Genomic DNA, 15,560 nt, shown 5'->3' with positions numbered 1-15,560 from the left:
TGATTAAGAATGCATATGTTGGACATCCTCCCTACCACCCCACATCTTTCCTCTCTACCTCTAAAAGATGAAATTTCTGGGTGTGGTGGTACATGCCTGCAATCCTAACACCTGATAGGCTGAGGCAAGGGGATATGGATTTCCGGGCCAGCCTGGGCTACACAGTCAGAGGTTGTTTCAGGAAACTAAGAACTAACTGACAAACAACAACAAACCACAAAACAAAAGATAAAGACAGGAGAAAGGAAGGATGAAAACAGAAAATGAAAGAAAAAAGGAAAAGAAGGGATATGAAAAAAACCTCTAAATCTCCCTCCTCAAAACCCTACAAAATGCAAGGGCACAGAAACAGACCAGAAAACACTGAGAAATTAAGAAAAGGAAGGTCCTGAGACCCTTTCATAATCAAATACCTGGTTGGTGCTAATCCTTAAATGTGGGATTAGATCCTGGGTTTTTGTCCTCCAGTATCTGACTTTTACCTTTAGGTTGGATATATTCAAGTATTTTAAGCCTGAGATCCATATACTTAAATTACCATCACCCATATATAATGTCTGTCCTATCAAAATCTAAAGCAATCTCATGGAATCAAATTTTTATTGTATTCATCCCGCTAAGAGCCTTAGTTTCAGTTAATTATCTTTTTTTGTAAGATATTTGGCATGATAATGCTGACTATATCAATGCAGTTTGATAATTAAAATGATGGTGGAAAAAAAAAGTGTGTCATGTCTGCCACAGGTAAGAATGTGGTCTGCTACAATGGAAAGCATTCATTAACTAGTTTACTCAGTAAGTATTTGTTATACATTGTGGTATTTGGTCCCCAAAAGATGCCTCCAATAAACACTGTTTCTAGGTATTCATGCCTGAAAGTTCTAAGTTCATTAGATTTAGTCCCTCAAAATGAAGATACTGTAAGGATCAGTTTCCCCAAATATGTTATCCCTGTATGAGTTGCAGACTTTCTAACTCTTGGTATCACTTTCCCTGCTATCCTCTAGTGCTGAAGATTAGGTCACATGTTTTAGTTGCAGCTACATGCTGTGTGTAGATAGCCACTTTGTGAACTCGGTTTTGCTCTACTTGCAGTATTTCAAGGACTTGGAACAACAATGATAATCTTCCCATTCCCATGGCATGTAGGCTGTGGTCAGCTGTGGTTCTGTTTAGATGTCTTCCTATCCTGGAACCTGATTAAAGGGATAGTACCAGCATCAGACATTCTTATTCTTGTGTCAGAGGGGAAGATCAAGAACCAGGGAAGAGGACACACACATTATCCTCATTATTTGTGCTCACACTCTGCTGATGAAGACTTACTTGTTAAATAGAGTGCCGAATGCAAGAGCCAAGGTAGGGCAGGGGTACTCCCCCCCCCCCCCCGCCCCCAGGAAAGATGAGAAGTGCATGGCAGCTGTGTGTCATTGCGTGGGAAGGAAGAAGGTACTGAATAATTTGCAAGCACAATGACAAATACCATGAAGTACATATATCTTTCCTTTTCTCGTGACTTCATTTCTGACCTCCCCTCTGACCAGCCCAGTCCTGTTGCTTTTTGATGTTGCAGCTCCTCCGATGGACCACGTTCTAGGTGTGCTCTGCTGCGTTCTCATTTCTGCTTTCTGTACTTAACTTGCTTGTCGCCTGCCCGCTGTGCATCAGGCTCGCTTGTGTCCTGGCTTGTGACGCTGCCAGCACTGTCGTCACCGTCACCATGTCTGTTCTGTGACTTCTCTAAGTCTGATACATGCAAGGAACAATCAAGCCACTGTCAAGTCCAATGGCTTGGATTTTAAGCTCATGGCGAAATTGCTGTGTCATTTTACTTGCAGCATGAAATAATTCAGGGACAGATTCTTTGAAGCTAGGACTAGAAGATTCTGATCTGTTGTTTTATCTGAGAACCTCGGTGAAGATAATTGCCAAAAGAGCTAAAATTCAGATTTAAAAGAAAGGCTATCTTAACTGAATAAATAATGTCTTCTTTTTTTTTTTGAAAAAAAATTCCTTGTTTATTTTTGTTATTATTATTATTATTATTATTATTATTTTTAGTGATAGATCTCTGTTGTAAAGGGCTCTGGGGCTCCAGGAAATACTAATCTGTTGCCAGAATTCAAAAGCATTGACAACAACAAATAGGGAGATATGGCTTCAAGGAACAGAAGTGAACTAGACAGTTTATGAAAACTACTGGGAATAAAAGGCAAGACTCACACTTAAAGAGAAAACGAATTCTTAGGCTGGGCTGGAATGGCCCCCAAAGCTAGCATGATCTGCATTTCAAATAACCTCGCTTCTTGGAATTTTTCTTCCTCAGTTCAAATGAGTTTGCATTTGAAAGCTTGGTAAAAATGTCACACCTACTTAAATTTAAAAAGATTACTAAGTGCTCATGAGTACAGAGCCACCCACTGGAATATGGTCACCTACCAGTGGCCACACCCTCAAAGAAAATGGACTCCTGTTCCAACAGAAGCCATCAACTGTCCATAGCTCCTGGCTAAGGATGGGGGCACAGAGTCACCTCCCCCTCCATGCTGGGATGTTGACTGGCTTGACCATGTGCAGGTCATATGTGGGTAACTACAGCTGCTGCGAGTTCATGAGGGCAACTGTCTGTGCTGTCCAGAAGACTCTACTTCACACCAATTCTCCTGAGCTTCTAGATCTAACAGTCTTCTGAGATGTCCCTGTGTGCACTCGCATGTGTATGGGTAAAGAGTGCGGGGGTGGGGGGTGGGGGGGTGGGGGAGTGGGGTGGGGTGGGGTCCCATCTGTGGCTAAGCACTTCAGAGACATGTTCTGCATGTTGACCAACTGTGAGTTTCTGTATTAACAACCATCTACTGCACTGATGTGGTCTGAAAGCTGCATTAATCTATGGATAGAGAGATAATAATTTAGAGGGCACTTTGTTACTAAGCCCATGAAGCAAAATAATAGCAATAGATTCATCCCTGGGTCTATGAACATATCAGCCATAGATTCTTTGCCCAATTTCCAGTACCAGGCATGTGTTTCCTGCTGTGGAGTGGACCTTACATCACACCAGAAAGTGCTTGGCTACCCCATCACCTTCATGCCACTTTTGTACCTTGGGCCTGTCTTGACATGCTGGTTGTTATTATTGCTCTGTGATGGCTAAAGAAACTTCAGTTTATGCTAGGCATTCATCTTGGTACCCACTAATTGTTTGTCTCTGACTCTAGTCCCTGGAAGATAAGTTCCTAGTCACCCTGATTCAGTGGTAGAGTAGCGCAGAAATGTACAGCCATGACCATCTGCTTTGTTGTGATTATGACCAGCTGCTGTTTTGGCATCTGTAACCTGCATATGCAGACATTCAAGGACTAGTTTGAGGTTGCCTTCACTACCTCATCTTGGTAGAGCAGAACAGCTCTTGGCTTGCCTGTGCAGATACTCAAGGTCTTCCTGTGGCTTTTACCTTTCAAATTCCTTCCCCACACTCCACTTAGAGGAACAGTCTCTAATTGGCTAAGAGATTGCTGTCTTGCTAGCAGCTTTAATAGATTTAACTAATTATAGTCTGGATTGAGTCTATTGTCTTTTCCCAGGGATCTTGAATTTTATAACAGCTCACAAGGTTCACAGCTGGGTAACACTGTTGATCACACACACACACACACACACACACACACACACACACACACACACACACACACATCTACAGAGCATCTTCTGGTACGGTGAACGCTGTCCAACTGGGAAGAAGCTTCCTAGCCAGTAACTTGATTTCTACGTGTCTTGTGACCAAAGTGTGTGTGGAGTAGTTTAATGAAGTGACTAGCACAAACACATGCCTGAAGCTCTCACCAAGGCCAATGTCAAATATCCTTGAAGGAGATTTGATGAAGCCTTGGCTCAACATAGGGATGGACAGATACAGGGAAGGGCAGTCACAGAGATCGTGACGTTTCAAAACAGGTCAGAATGGAGAAGAGGAGTCTGACAGGCAGGCATGGGGGGACACCAAGAGAATGCACAGAAACAAAGACGGCTGAAGCTTGGACTGGGGACGGTGATGGGAAGAGAGACAAAATGAGGGCAAGTGTGGAGGGGTCTGGTGCTGGTTTCCTAGGGCTGCTGTAACAGCGTGTCACACACTTGGTGACTCAGCACAAAGGAAAATTTATCCTGTGATTTTGGAGGCCAGAACTTCAAGATATTAAGAAGGCCGATGTTTTACCTGGAGATTCTGAGAGAAAATCCATTTCCCCATTCTTTGCTAGCTTGAGGTGCCTGCCACAGGTACTTGACATTCTTGGACTTGTGGACACAGGACTACAATCTCTAGCCTTATCTTTGGAGGTCTTACTCTCAATCCAGGATGAAAATTGTCTTGGGGTCCTTAACTTTATTACATCCACTAAGACTTTTTTTCCAAATCAGTTCATATGCACAGGTTCTACATTCATGTATCTTTTAGGGAGCCAGTTAATCACCCCATTATATGGTTTTGTTTTTGTTTTTGTTTTGTTTTGTTTTTCCAAGACAGGGTTTCTTAGCTTTGGTGCCTGTCCTGGATCTTGCTCTGTAGACCAGACTGGCCTCGAACTCACAGAGATCCGCCTGCCTCTGCCTCCCCAGTGCTAGAATTAAAGGCGTGTGTCACCACCTCCTGGCCATTATATGTCTTTTGGTGAAGACTAAATTCAAAGGATAAAAGACTTATGAGTAAGGCTGTGATCACTTCAATCATGTGGAAGACAATACCAGTTGATAGAGAATGGACAGGTGATGGAGGCTTCTCTTACAGTCATTTCTGAGCTAAACTGTACAGAAACAAGTGAGTAAGGTAGCATCAGGGGGACCTTGATACATTGAGTTATCTATAACATTTAGGAGCCAATGTCTTGTAGCAGTTGGAAATAGGGGTCTGGCATTCAGTAGAGAGCTTGTGTGGTCAACTGTTAGATGGGCAGTTCCCAGAAAAGTGAGCCTGTGAGTACACATACTATTGCCTCAGTCTCAGCTAACTGGTCTGAGCTATATAATCTTTGAGTTATATAGCTCCCGTTTGGAATACAGCTGCCATATTGTACCAATATTGAAATTATCCCACTTAGAGGGAAGTCATGTAAAGATGACCTGATGGATGGGCACTTCATAGAAATAGACCCAGCTGAATGTAGCCACATGAGTGATTCCAACTACTGCTAAGAGGAACAGAAGAACAAAGGGTTAACCAACACATCTGTAAGAAGTAGAAAAATCATCACACTAACCAAATAAGTTCTGAGGTGGTTTGTTAGGCTTCTGCCCCTGTCCATGTTTCATGACCCCAGAGGTCACACAATAAAAGCCAGTGATGTTTGGATTAGAGGATGAAACAGTTATGGACAAGCATAGGAGACAGGAGTTTGCTGAGTTTCAAGAAATGGGTGCCAGATTATGGGATGTCTGAAATAGCATACATTTTCAGGTATGATAGTCCCTAGGGGATTCTACTGGCTACACAAAGTCTTTAGAACATCATATCTATTTTCACAGTATCGTACCTCTTTGGTCTGACTGCTTATATTCACGAGGGTATTCTGTAGCCTGCAGCTGCTGTGGTAGAGTATATTATAACAGAGTTGATGGAATTAGCAGATGATCAGAAGAGGGCAGAATTACACAGAAAATTATTTGAGTTATTTCCTCAGGGGAAATGCAGTTATGTTTTATTTCTTAATGGGAGTTCTTCGAGGTTCCATGTAGGGTTGAACATTTTCCTTTCTCTGCTTCAGACCCGATACAACTCCTGTTTTGTCTCCCCTACTTTCTGCCTAGGCAAGATGACCTTTAGGATCCTGTCAACAGGCTCCAACATCTTCCAACTTCTGCTTAGGTCTGGTCACTGACAGGAGGGAGGGGTGAAAATGAACTCAAGGTATTTTTTCCTGATATTCCTCCTTGGAGGTAGGGTTGAGTTCTCAGTGTCTTAGGACAGCTGTCGCTGCACACTTCAAGGTAGTGATCACTTTGGGGGTGTATCTCCTGAGTCCTGGTCACCTTTCTTTCTGTCCTGTGATCAGGGTGATGACTTGTCTATTGTTGTGTCTCAGATTCCTTTACTGTGCTTGGAATGTATCTATAATCTGCCTTTTAATTTAGTCTCTTAGAGTTATTTTGATCTGAGTAGGTTCTGTCTCCTGTTGGGACTCTAACTTTGTGAAAAGAAGGGAGAGTGATGCGTGAGCCACACCAACACACAGCTTATTATGCAGCCTTCTGTCAGAGTGTTCTCAAGCCTTCCAGCTTCCTATCTCAACAACTAACACTTCAGTGTTACCGTGACTTCATGTGCCAAGCGGGGAACACAGACACAGCCAAGTCAAAACCAAACCAGAAATGCCAAATTCCCCACCCCATAGCCTCTATTGCTTTTCTTATTCTTATCAGTGTTCTCAGCACCTGCCTCTTGTTTCAAAATGTGAGATCCAAGATCAAAATCAGAGGTTTTAGATTCAGTTTGCAAGATCAAAAGAGTGATTGGGATTGGCAGTGGTGGCTGTACAATACTGTGAATATAGTTAGGGTCACCGAATTGGATTTAAATGGTTAAGGTGATCATTACACATGAGTCTTACCACAATGGAAAAATACGTACATATATAACAAAATCAGAGTTTTTGACTCTACAGACACTGGTGAGGGATAAAACTGTGTGTGTAATGAGTTTGTCAAGGAGGCTATTGATTAAGCTTCTGCCTTAGACAGCTTCCTTCTCTGAGGATGCTTGGGGCCTTTTGTGCCTTCATGCACAGCACTACTACTGTAGTATGGCCAGGGGTATACAGTAAGCGGGGTTTTGTATGTAAAAATTTTATTGAGGTATAATTCACTCATTTAAAGTGTGTAATATGGCCCAGCCTCAGAGAGGGGGATACAGGACTGTAATTCCAGATACTTGGGAGGCTGGAGTGGGAGGATTATAATTTTTAGGCTTGCCTGGGATACAGAGTGAGCCCAAGGCCAGCCTGGGCAAATTAGTGAGATCCTATCTGAAAAGGAAAAAAAAAAGATGCAAGGGATATAGCTCAGAGGTAGAGTGCTTACCTGGTGTGTGTTAGGTCCTAGGTTCAATCCCCAGCATCACAAAATAGTAGTAATGAGTAAACAATAGTAAGGTGTAGTGTACAAATTACACACAACCAATGTTAGAACATTCTCATTACCTCACTCCTACAAACAAACAAACAATCCCCACACTTAGTTTAGGCATTCTTCTTCCTTTCCATTCAGAAATTAGTCCATTTTCTGTCTTTAATGGATTTCCTGTTCTGAACTTTTGATATAAATGACATCATACAAATGTGACACTTTATGGGTGACTATTTTGACTTTGCATGATTTTTTTTATGTTGTATATGTATCAGTACCTCATTCCTTTTGTGGCCTGATAATATTTCATTATATGACTATAGAACACTCTATTTACCTATTAATTCATTGATGGACACGTGAATTGTTTTCATCCAATACTAGTATCTACTAAACAACCAGTGGTATGAAAAAAAAATCCTGAAGGTGTGAAGATGGCTCCATGTGTAAAGCAATTGTCGCCCAAGCCTGGTGAACTGAGTCTGGATCCCCAGATGCTATGAAAATGCTGGTTGCAATAGCATAAGCTTCTACAGTCCCAGTGGCCAACGGGGAATGGGAGGTGGAGGCAGGACTCTCCAGAAGCGTGTGACCCAACTAGCTGGATTTTCACAGCAGTGAAGAGCCTATCTCAAACAAGATGGAGAAGGAAGACGCCTGCACCCGAGGCTGTCCTCTGACTTCCGCATGTGCCATGGCACCCATACCCACATATCACACATACACAAGTACATACATGCATGCATGCACTCTCTCTCTGATACACACACAGGGACAGAGAGACAGAAACAGGGGCAGAGACCGACTGACTCACTCACACTCACAGATCCAGACTTGGGACATTAGTAGACTTCCACAGCACACACATTTCCATCATGGCTGACTGTGAGCCCCATGATGAAACTGGACATTCACTGGAAACATAGGCTAAAATAAGCTCGTGAGCCCCTACTAGCCAGTTCTAGCAGGACCATGAACCATCCCTCCGGATAGGTCACTGAAGTGAGCGGAATGTGATTGCATGGAGTAAGGTTTCCACTCACCATTGAGAAGACTGGTACAAATAAAAACAGCAGAATAGCTAACGTGTATTAAGCCCTTTCTGTGATCTGGACACTGTGCAGAAAGAACATTTTTTTCTTTAATTCTTCATCACCACTTACTTTCTTGGCAGCTGTCAACTCCTAACTACCAATATCCTGCTTCTGGCTCTTTGCCTCTAGTTGGTCTCCACGCTGTTTCACAAATACTTCAATGTGTTCCTTCTCACAGTGTTGGAGTGTGCTCCTCCGGCCTGGTAGGCTATTATTCAAGCTGTAACACATTTCATTTTGGTCAGGTTTCTGCCGAGCTGTTCCCTCCTCAGAAAGGCTGCCTTAGCACCTCTTTCCTCTAACCAGTCCTTTCCTAAGCTTGACTCTTCCTGCTGCCTACCACTGATATCCTGTTTCTCTGTGGGTTTACTTTGTTTTCCGTCACCCCATGAGCCCCCAACACACAATCTGTGAATATGCTGGACTTCACTAACTTGTGACTTTTTGTTTATTTATTCTTCAGGAACTTATTTACTTTTGTTTTATGTGTATGAGTGTTTGGTCAGTGTGTGTGTGTGTATGTGCACCATGTGTGTGCTTGGAGCCTGTGGAGGCCACAAGTAGTATTAGATGCCCAGAAACTGGAATGAAGGATGGTTGTGAGCTGCCACGTGGGTGCTGGGAACCAGGTCCCCTGCAAGAGCAGCACTGCTCTTGACTGTTATGCCTTCTCTCCAGCCCATTATTATTATTGTTATTGTTATTATTATTATTATTATTGTATTTAGACAAAGCATCTCATGTAGCCCAGGCTGGTCTTGAACTTTTGTTCCTGATACTTCCAACTCCCAAGTGCTGGGACTAAAATCCAGGGACTACATACCTACTTTACGTAGTGTTTAGCTTTGTGCATGCTAGTCAAGCATTCAACCAACTGAACTATATCCTCAGCCATGGAATATAACTTCAAAAGAGTGAGTTGAAAGCTATGTGACTCCCACCTCGATAAAGTTACTACGGAACAGCAGCGGCCATTTCCTTCATCCTGCCGGTCACACGCAGTACAGCAGTGTTCTGAATGAGGCAAGAAAAACACCGGGACCCTTCTTAAATTCACACTGGTGTTCTGGTCCCAAGGTTACAATGATTAAGCAGGGGCATTTGGAATTCAAAATTTTGAATAGCATTTATTTATTCATTTATTTATTGTGTGTGTGGGGGGGTGGGCAGCACTGAGGTCAGAGGACAATTTGAGGGAGTCAGTTCTTTTTCCGTCACCTGCATCCCTGGATGGAGCTCTGGTTGTCAGGCTTGGTAGAGAGTGCCTGTAGCAGATGAGCTCTCCCACTGGCTGACGTGGAACTCTCGAGCAAGTGTTTGTACTCCTGGTGTTTGTAAGAAGAGTACTTAGAGGACATTCTATCTCACCATTCATCTTTTTCTGGTCTAATTTCTGGCACAGATGTGGCTCTTGTGGCACAGATGTGACTGGCCTGGTGCAGGTGGGAGGCAGTCCAGTGACCTGTTTGAGAGTGTGCCTCCCTCTAGAGCCAAGCTAATGAGCATATTATGCCACTTGGCCGTGAGCCCTGCCTGGGTTAAGTTACTCAGTTTTCCAGCATTTTCTATCTTTAAAGTAGGATAATAAACCTCTGTGCCAGGTTGAGAGAATTTAATTCCTGTGTTAATTTAAGGTTTAATATACCTTGCCTCCTCAGCTCTGGTGTCCACTTAAGTGGACATCAACTAGGGCTGCCACATGGAGCCTCTGAGAATCCCTGCTTGCCTCCTTTGCCTCTCTGGTCTATCATTCTCACCTCTGGCATTCTGGAAGAGCCTTCTATTCTGGAAGTGGTCCAGGTTCTGCATCTGCCCTGTTCCCACAGAAGCGGAGGTACCCCTCCTTCAAGAAAGCATCATCACCCTAGTCCTCTGTGTCTAGCTTAACGGCTAGGTTTGGAAGAGGCCAAAGGGGAAACCTTTTGTTAGCATGACTAGCCAGATCCAAAAAACTGCCAGGGCAGGGCCAAGAGGAACCAGTCACAGTGCAGACATCTTGGTACTACCGTAAGCACAAGATCTTGTGACTTTTGAGAGAGAAGGAAGAGAAGGTGAGAACTCTTTAGTGAGAGGAAGAGAACCAATGAATCTAGCATGCAGCAGAAAAGGAGCCCCGCATCCGCGGGTCCATGAGCCCCCGCTCCAAGGGGTCTCCCTAAATCAGGGTAAGTGAGATTTACCCCCTCCTTCAAAGAACAGCTCCCCTCCATCACCGAGAGAAGGGAGGTGGTGAGTATCCCCGAGTTTCGTTAGATTCAAGAATCTCTTACACAGGGAACTTCAAGGAAACTAGTTTGATTAATATTTACTGCACGCCCACAGAGTGCTGGGTAGTCCGAGGAACGGAGCAAACTAAAAGTACAGTCTCATCCTAGAAAAATAAAACCCCGGCTGACTCTGGGGACCCTCCTTTCTTCAGAGTGCACTTTGGGTTCTGATCCTCACAAATCATCAATATTTCTCAGTACTTGGACTCCCACTGGGCTCCCCAGGGCCCTTCTGGAAAGCTGAAGGATTAGGGGGCGGAGCGGGGCGGGCTGGGGAGGTGAGGCTGGAAGGGCGGCGCGCGGGGCGGAGGGGGGGCATCTAGGTGCGTTCCCCACTCGGCGCTGCGCAGAGACTCTTCCAGGAACCGCCTGGCACCCTGGGCCGTGGACTTTGGCTGCTGTGCGTCCCGTCTGCTCCTCCTCTCCTACCCCCAGCAGGCTCAGAGCCTCACTCCGGGGCGTGTCCTGCCTACCTCCGGCTCACAGTGGTCCACTCTGCCGGCTCCAGCGGCGGCGGAGCGGCAGCTGCGGGAGCTGGAGCAGCGGTGGCGCGAGCCGCCCGGGAAGCAGCGGTGGCCGCGGCCGGCGCTCCGGGCCGGCACCTGTGCGGAGCAAGAGGAGCAGGGGTAGGGTGGGCGGCAGCGGCTCTGAGCCTCGGAAGGAGCGGCCACCTCCCAGCTGGGATCCTGCTGTTCTTATCACCCTCTTGCTGGCCCGCCGGGAGGTAGCACGGAGCTGGGGACCCTGGTGTGGGCAAACATGTGCAGCAACTGCTAGAGGCCTCGGGACAGGTTACCGTGTGGTCCAAGAGTAGAGAGACGAGGCAAGGGGTGCTTTGGGTCATGGCAGCCTCCAGCATGGACTTCGGGGAGGTGGAAACTTTTTTGGATAGGCACCCAGAGTTGTTGGAAGATTATTTGATGCGGAAAGGGAAGCAGGAGCTGGTGGACAAGTGGCTGCAGAGGCACAGTCCGGGACAGGGGGCTTCGGGCCTGAAGCCTGCCCTGGCTGGCACTGGTAGCTCGGCTCAGGGTAGTGGCCGAGGCAGCGCTGGTACAGGTGGTGGTGCTGGACCCCAGGGCTCTGCCAACACGCCCAGTGGTGGGGAAAGTGCTGGGGTTCCCCTGAGTCCCAGCTGGGCCAGTGGCAGCCGGGGCGATGGGAGCCTGCAGCGGAAAGCTTCGCAGAAAGAGCTGAGGAAGAGCTTTGCCCGCTCTAAAGCTATCCATGTGAACAGGACCTACGATGAACAGGTGACCTCCCGGGCCCAGGAGCCCATGAGCAGTGTCCGGCGGAGAGCCCTGCTCAGGAAGGCCAGCTCTCTGCCCCCTACCACAGCCCACATCCTCAGTGCCCTGCTGGAATCGAGAGTGAATCTGCCTCAGTATCCCCCTACGGCCATCGACTACAAATGCCACCTCAAAAAGCATAACGAACGCCAGTTTTTCTTGGAACTGGTCAAGGACATTTCCAATGACCTTGACCTCACCAGCCTAAGCTACAAGATCCTCATCTTTGTCTGTCTCATGGTGGACGCTGACCGTTGCTCTCTCTTCTTAGTGGAGGGGGCAGCTGCTGGCAAGAAGAGTCTGGTCTCCAAATTTTTTGATGTGCATGCGGGAACCCCACTGCTCCCCTGCAGCAGCACAGAGAACTCAAATGAGGTGCAGGTCCCCTGGGGCAAAGGCATCATTGGCTATGTCGGGGAACATGGAGAAACAGTCAACATTCCTGATGCCTATCAGGTAGGGTTTTGCTTGTCTTCTGGTCCCCCAGCCCACTGGCTTGGCCGCCACGCCTGCCCCCATCCTTTGACAACCAGGAGCATTTTTATTTAGATCTTTGCAATATAGTCTTGCTGTTTAACTTCCTTTTTGTGTTTAGTTAGAGTGTTACACCATCTTTGATGGAATGGTCTTTTCCTAACACAATGGCTTATGGGAAATTTGTGTACCACTCAATAATAACACATGTATCTCTATCAAGATACTATATCCTTAAGAACATGTCTTATGGTTTAAATGCATGAACTTTTTGAAAGAGGTGTATCTTCTAGAATCCTAGTGTTATCCCGAAGAAAATGGGTATTTTGTGTCTCTGGTGTTTGCCGGGGTGCGGGTGGCGTGAGGGGTGGGATATGGTGATTTTTCATACTCTGTTTCAAGATTGGAAGGTGAACAGAACACCTACCTACATACTTGATGCCTACCTTTTCTCTAGTAAATTTGCATGAGTCCCAAGGTAGGAAAGATGCAAAAGAGAGGAGGAAAGCTGGGGAGACTCAATCTCTGACCCATTCTGGTCTTCTTCCTATCTGCTTCAGTGGAGTGTAGAGAGGTTGGACAAGGGACTAGTCATCTCCAAGCTTGGATACAGCAGTCAGCTTTAGACAGAGGGGAGCAAGTGGAGTTTTAGTTTGTAAAATACCCCCATTGGAATATTTTTTAGCAATTCCTAAAGCAATAGGCACAGCGAGCATGCTGGATGTGAGTGGAAAGCAAGCCCAACATGCTGTTGTCTGGTTTCCCTGTCTTTTCATTTTTACAGTGATTTGAATGTGATATGAGATGCTGGATCTGAAAGGCAGTCAGTTTTCATTCCTTCAATCTCTGAGTGGTGGAGCTGGGTATCACTTTCTGTGAGATGTCCTCAGAGTTCTTAAGAATGGAAAGTTCTTCCCCTTGGTCCTATGGTCATTTCACGACTATACCTTGCTCACAGAGGCATGTGTTTCTCTAGAGTTTGGATGCTATTGAGCACAACAGCAGAAGTTGTAGGAAGGACATATTTTTTGTAATTTTTTTTTCTCTGTTCCATCTGAAAGTTTATAGTTTTACATAGACCGACTGAGCTGAGCTAAACCCAAGTCTCATGTTTGTGACATGTCTGTCAACATGATCCTTTAATCTTAAGGAATGTCTAGGAAAATAATTTTGTTTTGTTAGTCTTTTGTTATTAATTAGATACATTATTCATTATATCCTTCTTAAAGACTTCGATAAGTTGAGGATCAGCAACCTAATTATGATTTTCAATTAGTGTCAATTTCTCTATAGTCCTAGAAAGTCATGGGAAGGAATGAAAACATTTAATAATTGATATATTAAGAGTCTACAAAATATCATACAGATCACAAATCCTTTCCTACTCTTGCCACACCCCTGTTGTGTATGTGAGCTACAAAAGTCCCTCCTGAATGGGATGATACTTGTAGAACCTTGGACAGTCGTCGTTTTATTGCCTTTACATTTCTTATTCATCCACAATTGAGTTTCCCCTATTTCCATGGCTTTTGTTCTCTTTCAGCTCATAACTTTCCTTAGATATTGTTCATATACAGCACTTTCTTCAAAACTATAATTCTTGGCATCCTCAGCCTGTCTTCCTGATGCCTAGAATTGTGATTATGGATGTCGTTACAGGCACAGCAAATCGGCTCTCAGCAGCTGTTGTTTCCTGTGAGCTCGGCCCTTGGTCTGCAGACAGTGTAAAGTGAGCTGCCTTTTTGTATTTGGAAGCTGACATGGGAGAAGGAGCTTTTTCTTTTCCCTTTTTCCTCCAGGGCAGAGACAGTGGCTATAAATAAGACAAGCTTGTTGTAGAGTTGAGGAGGGAAGGTAGGTGGAAGGTGCTGTAGGGAGCTTAAGGTCTTGGGTTACTTTAGTTTCACCTGTTTTGGGTGAGAAACTTATTATTACTATTATTATTAATTATTTACTTTACCATTGACTTCTGCTATGTGTCTGTGTATTTTTAGTTGTTAGTGTTTTCTTTCATTTTACCTATGATACTCTGATAAAATTGATTTTTCCTTTTGTTTTAATACATTATCATCATCGTTAGTAGGGCCTAAGGAGAATTAATCTCACAGTCTCCATTTCTTCACCCACAAAGTGGGAACCATACACTATCTGGCAAAGGTTATTATGTGGACATGAAGTTAGAAACTGCACCAAAGCTCCCGAGGCAGGACCTGGCGCGTGGCAATTATTCAAGAAATGGCGACAGTCTCTGGTGATTGTGGTGGTGGTGGTGTCCGGCTTGTCCGCATTCTTCTCTTTCCCTCCTTTCAAGTGTTGCTCTTATCTGAGACTCAGGTATGAACTCAGCACATTTGACCAGTCTAATTTTTCCCTGAGTCGTGCTCCATCTTCAAAGCAACCGTTTTCAAACCAACATTGCATTCAAGGAATATATAAATAGCTGTTCTTCTATTCTTAAGAGTCCCTTAAGTGTCATTGACGACACGTAATCATATCTAGTCTAGCGAAAGCTCGAGGCTTTGTTCCTCTAGGTAAGATTTCCAGAGCTACATTGCTGCTGCCTCCTTTCTCTGTTCTAGCATTTTCCCCATCCTTTCCTTTCTCTGTGTTTACAGAGTTCTCATAATGAAGACTGACTCTTTCAAATGTCTATCTTTAATCAAAGTTATTTTATATGCTTGGGTGTTCTGCCTGCATGTGTCTGTGCATCGCATGCATGCAGTACCCACAGGGGCCAGAAAATGGCATTGGATACACTGGATCTGGACTTAGAGATGCTTGCAATCTGTCATGTGGATGTTGAACATTGAACCCTGGTCCTCTGGAAGATCAGTGTTCTTAACTGCTGAGCCATCTCTCCAGGTTTGCCCTTTAATTATGATGCATTAAGTAATTCTTATGTATGTAAACATCTTGAAGTCTCTATGTAAAACTATAACCATCCTTCTTGATTCTTTATAAATCCATGTAGTAAGGTGTGTCTTGCTCAGATTCAGTTAGTACCCTTTTTTTCTTCAAGAGAATAAAATTTTATCACACAAAGTTTCAAAAATTTAATTATTGGGTAATTAGGTTAATGGTCTTAATCATTTGGGGGCTTCATTTTTCTTCAAGAAAAAGGCATTAAAGACACTTATACAATTATGATAATGCATATGACATCCTGAAGTCAAGGGTAGAATATTTAATGAGATACTAAGGTTGAATAGGAGTTTGGCAGCAAAAATAAATCTCCTTGCTTTCACTATTTTGCATTGCACTTCTTAATTGGTCCTAGAAAACAGGATTGAAATTAGGGAAAAAACTAAGAGTTGCAAGTA

The 15,560-nt window shown here is 44.5% G+C and overlaps 1 protein-coding gene across 1 annotated transcript in view; it reads left to right on the top strand.

Annotated features, from left to right (window-relative positions):
• Positions 1-10,814: 10,814 nt before the first annotated feature.
• The window catches only part of Pde11a (phosphodiesterase 11A), a 348,364-nt gene continuing 343,618 nt past the window's right edge, over positions 10,815-15,560 (top strand). Inside the window, exon 1 of the mRNA XM_028880604.2 lies at positions 10,815-12,222. Coding sequence (XP_028736437.1) covers positions 11,320-12,222 — 903 coding nt within the window. The 5' untranslated portion in view covers positions 10,815-11,319. The remainder of the gene's footprint in view (positions 12,223-15,560) is intronic.

The sequence above is a fragment of the Peromyscus leucopus genome, chromosome 4 (genome assembly GCF_004664715.2).
Source record: "Peromyscus leucopus breed LL Stock chromosome 4, UCI_PerLeu_2.1, whole genome shotgun sequence".
Classification (NCBI taxonomy): domain Eukaryota; kingdom Metazoa; phylum Chordata; class Mammalia; order Rodentia; family Cricetidae; genus Peromyscus; species Peromyscus leucopus.
This window is presented reverse-complemented; position numbering and strand designations above follow the sequence as displayed.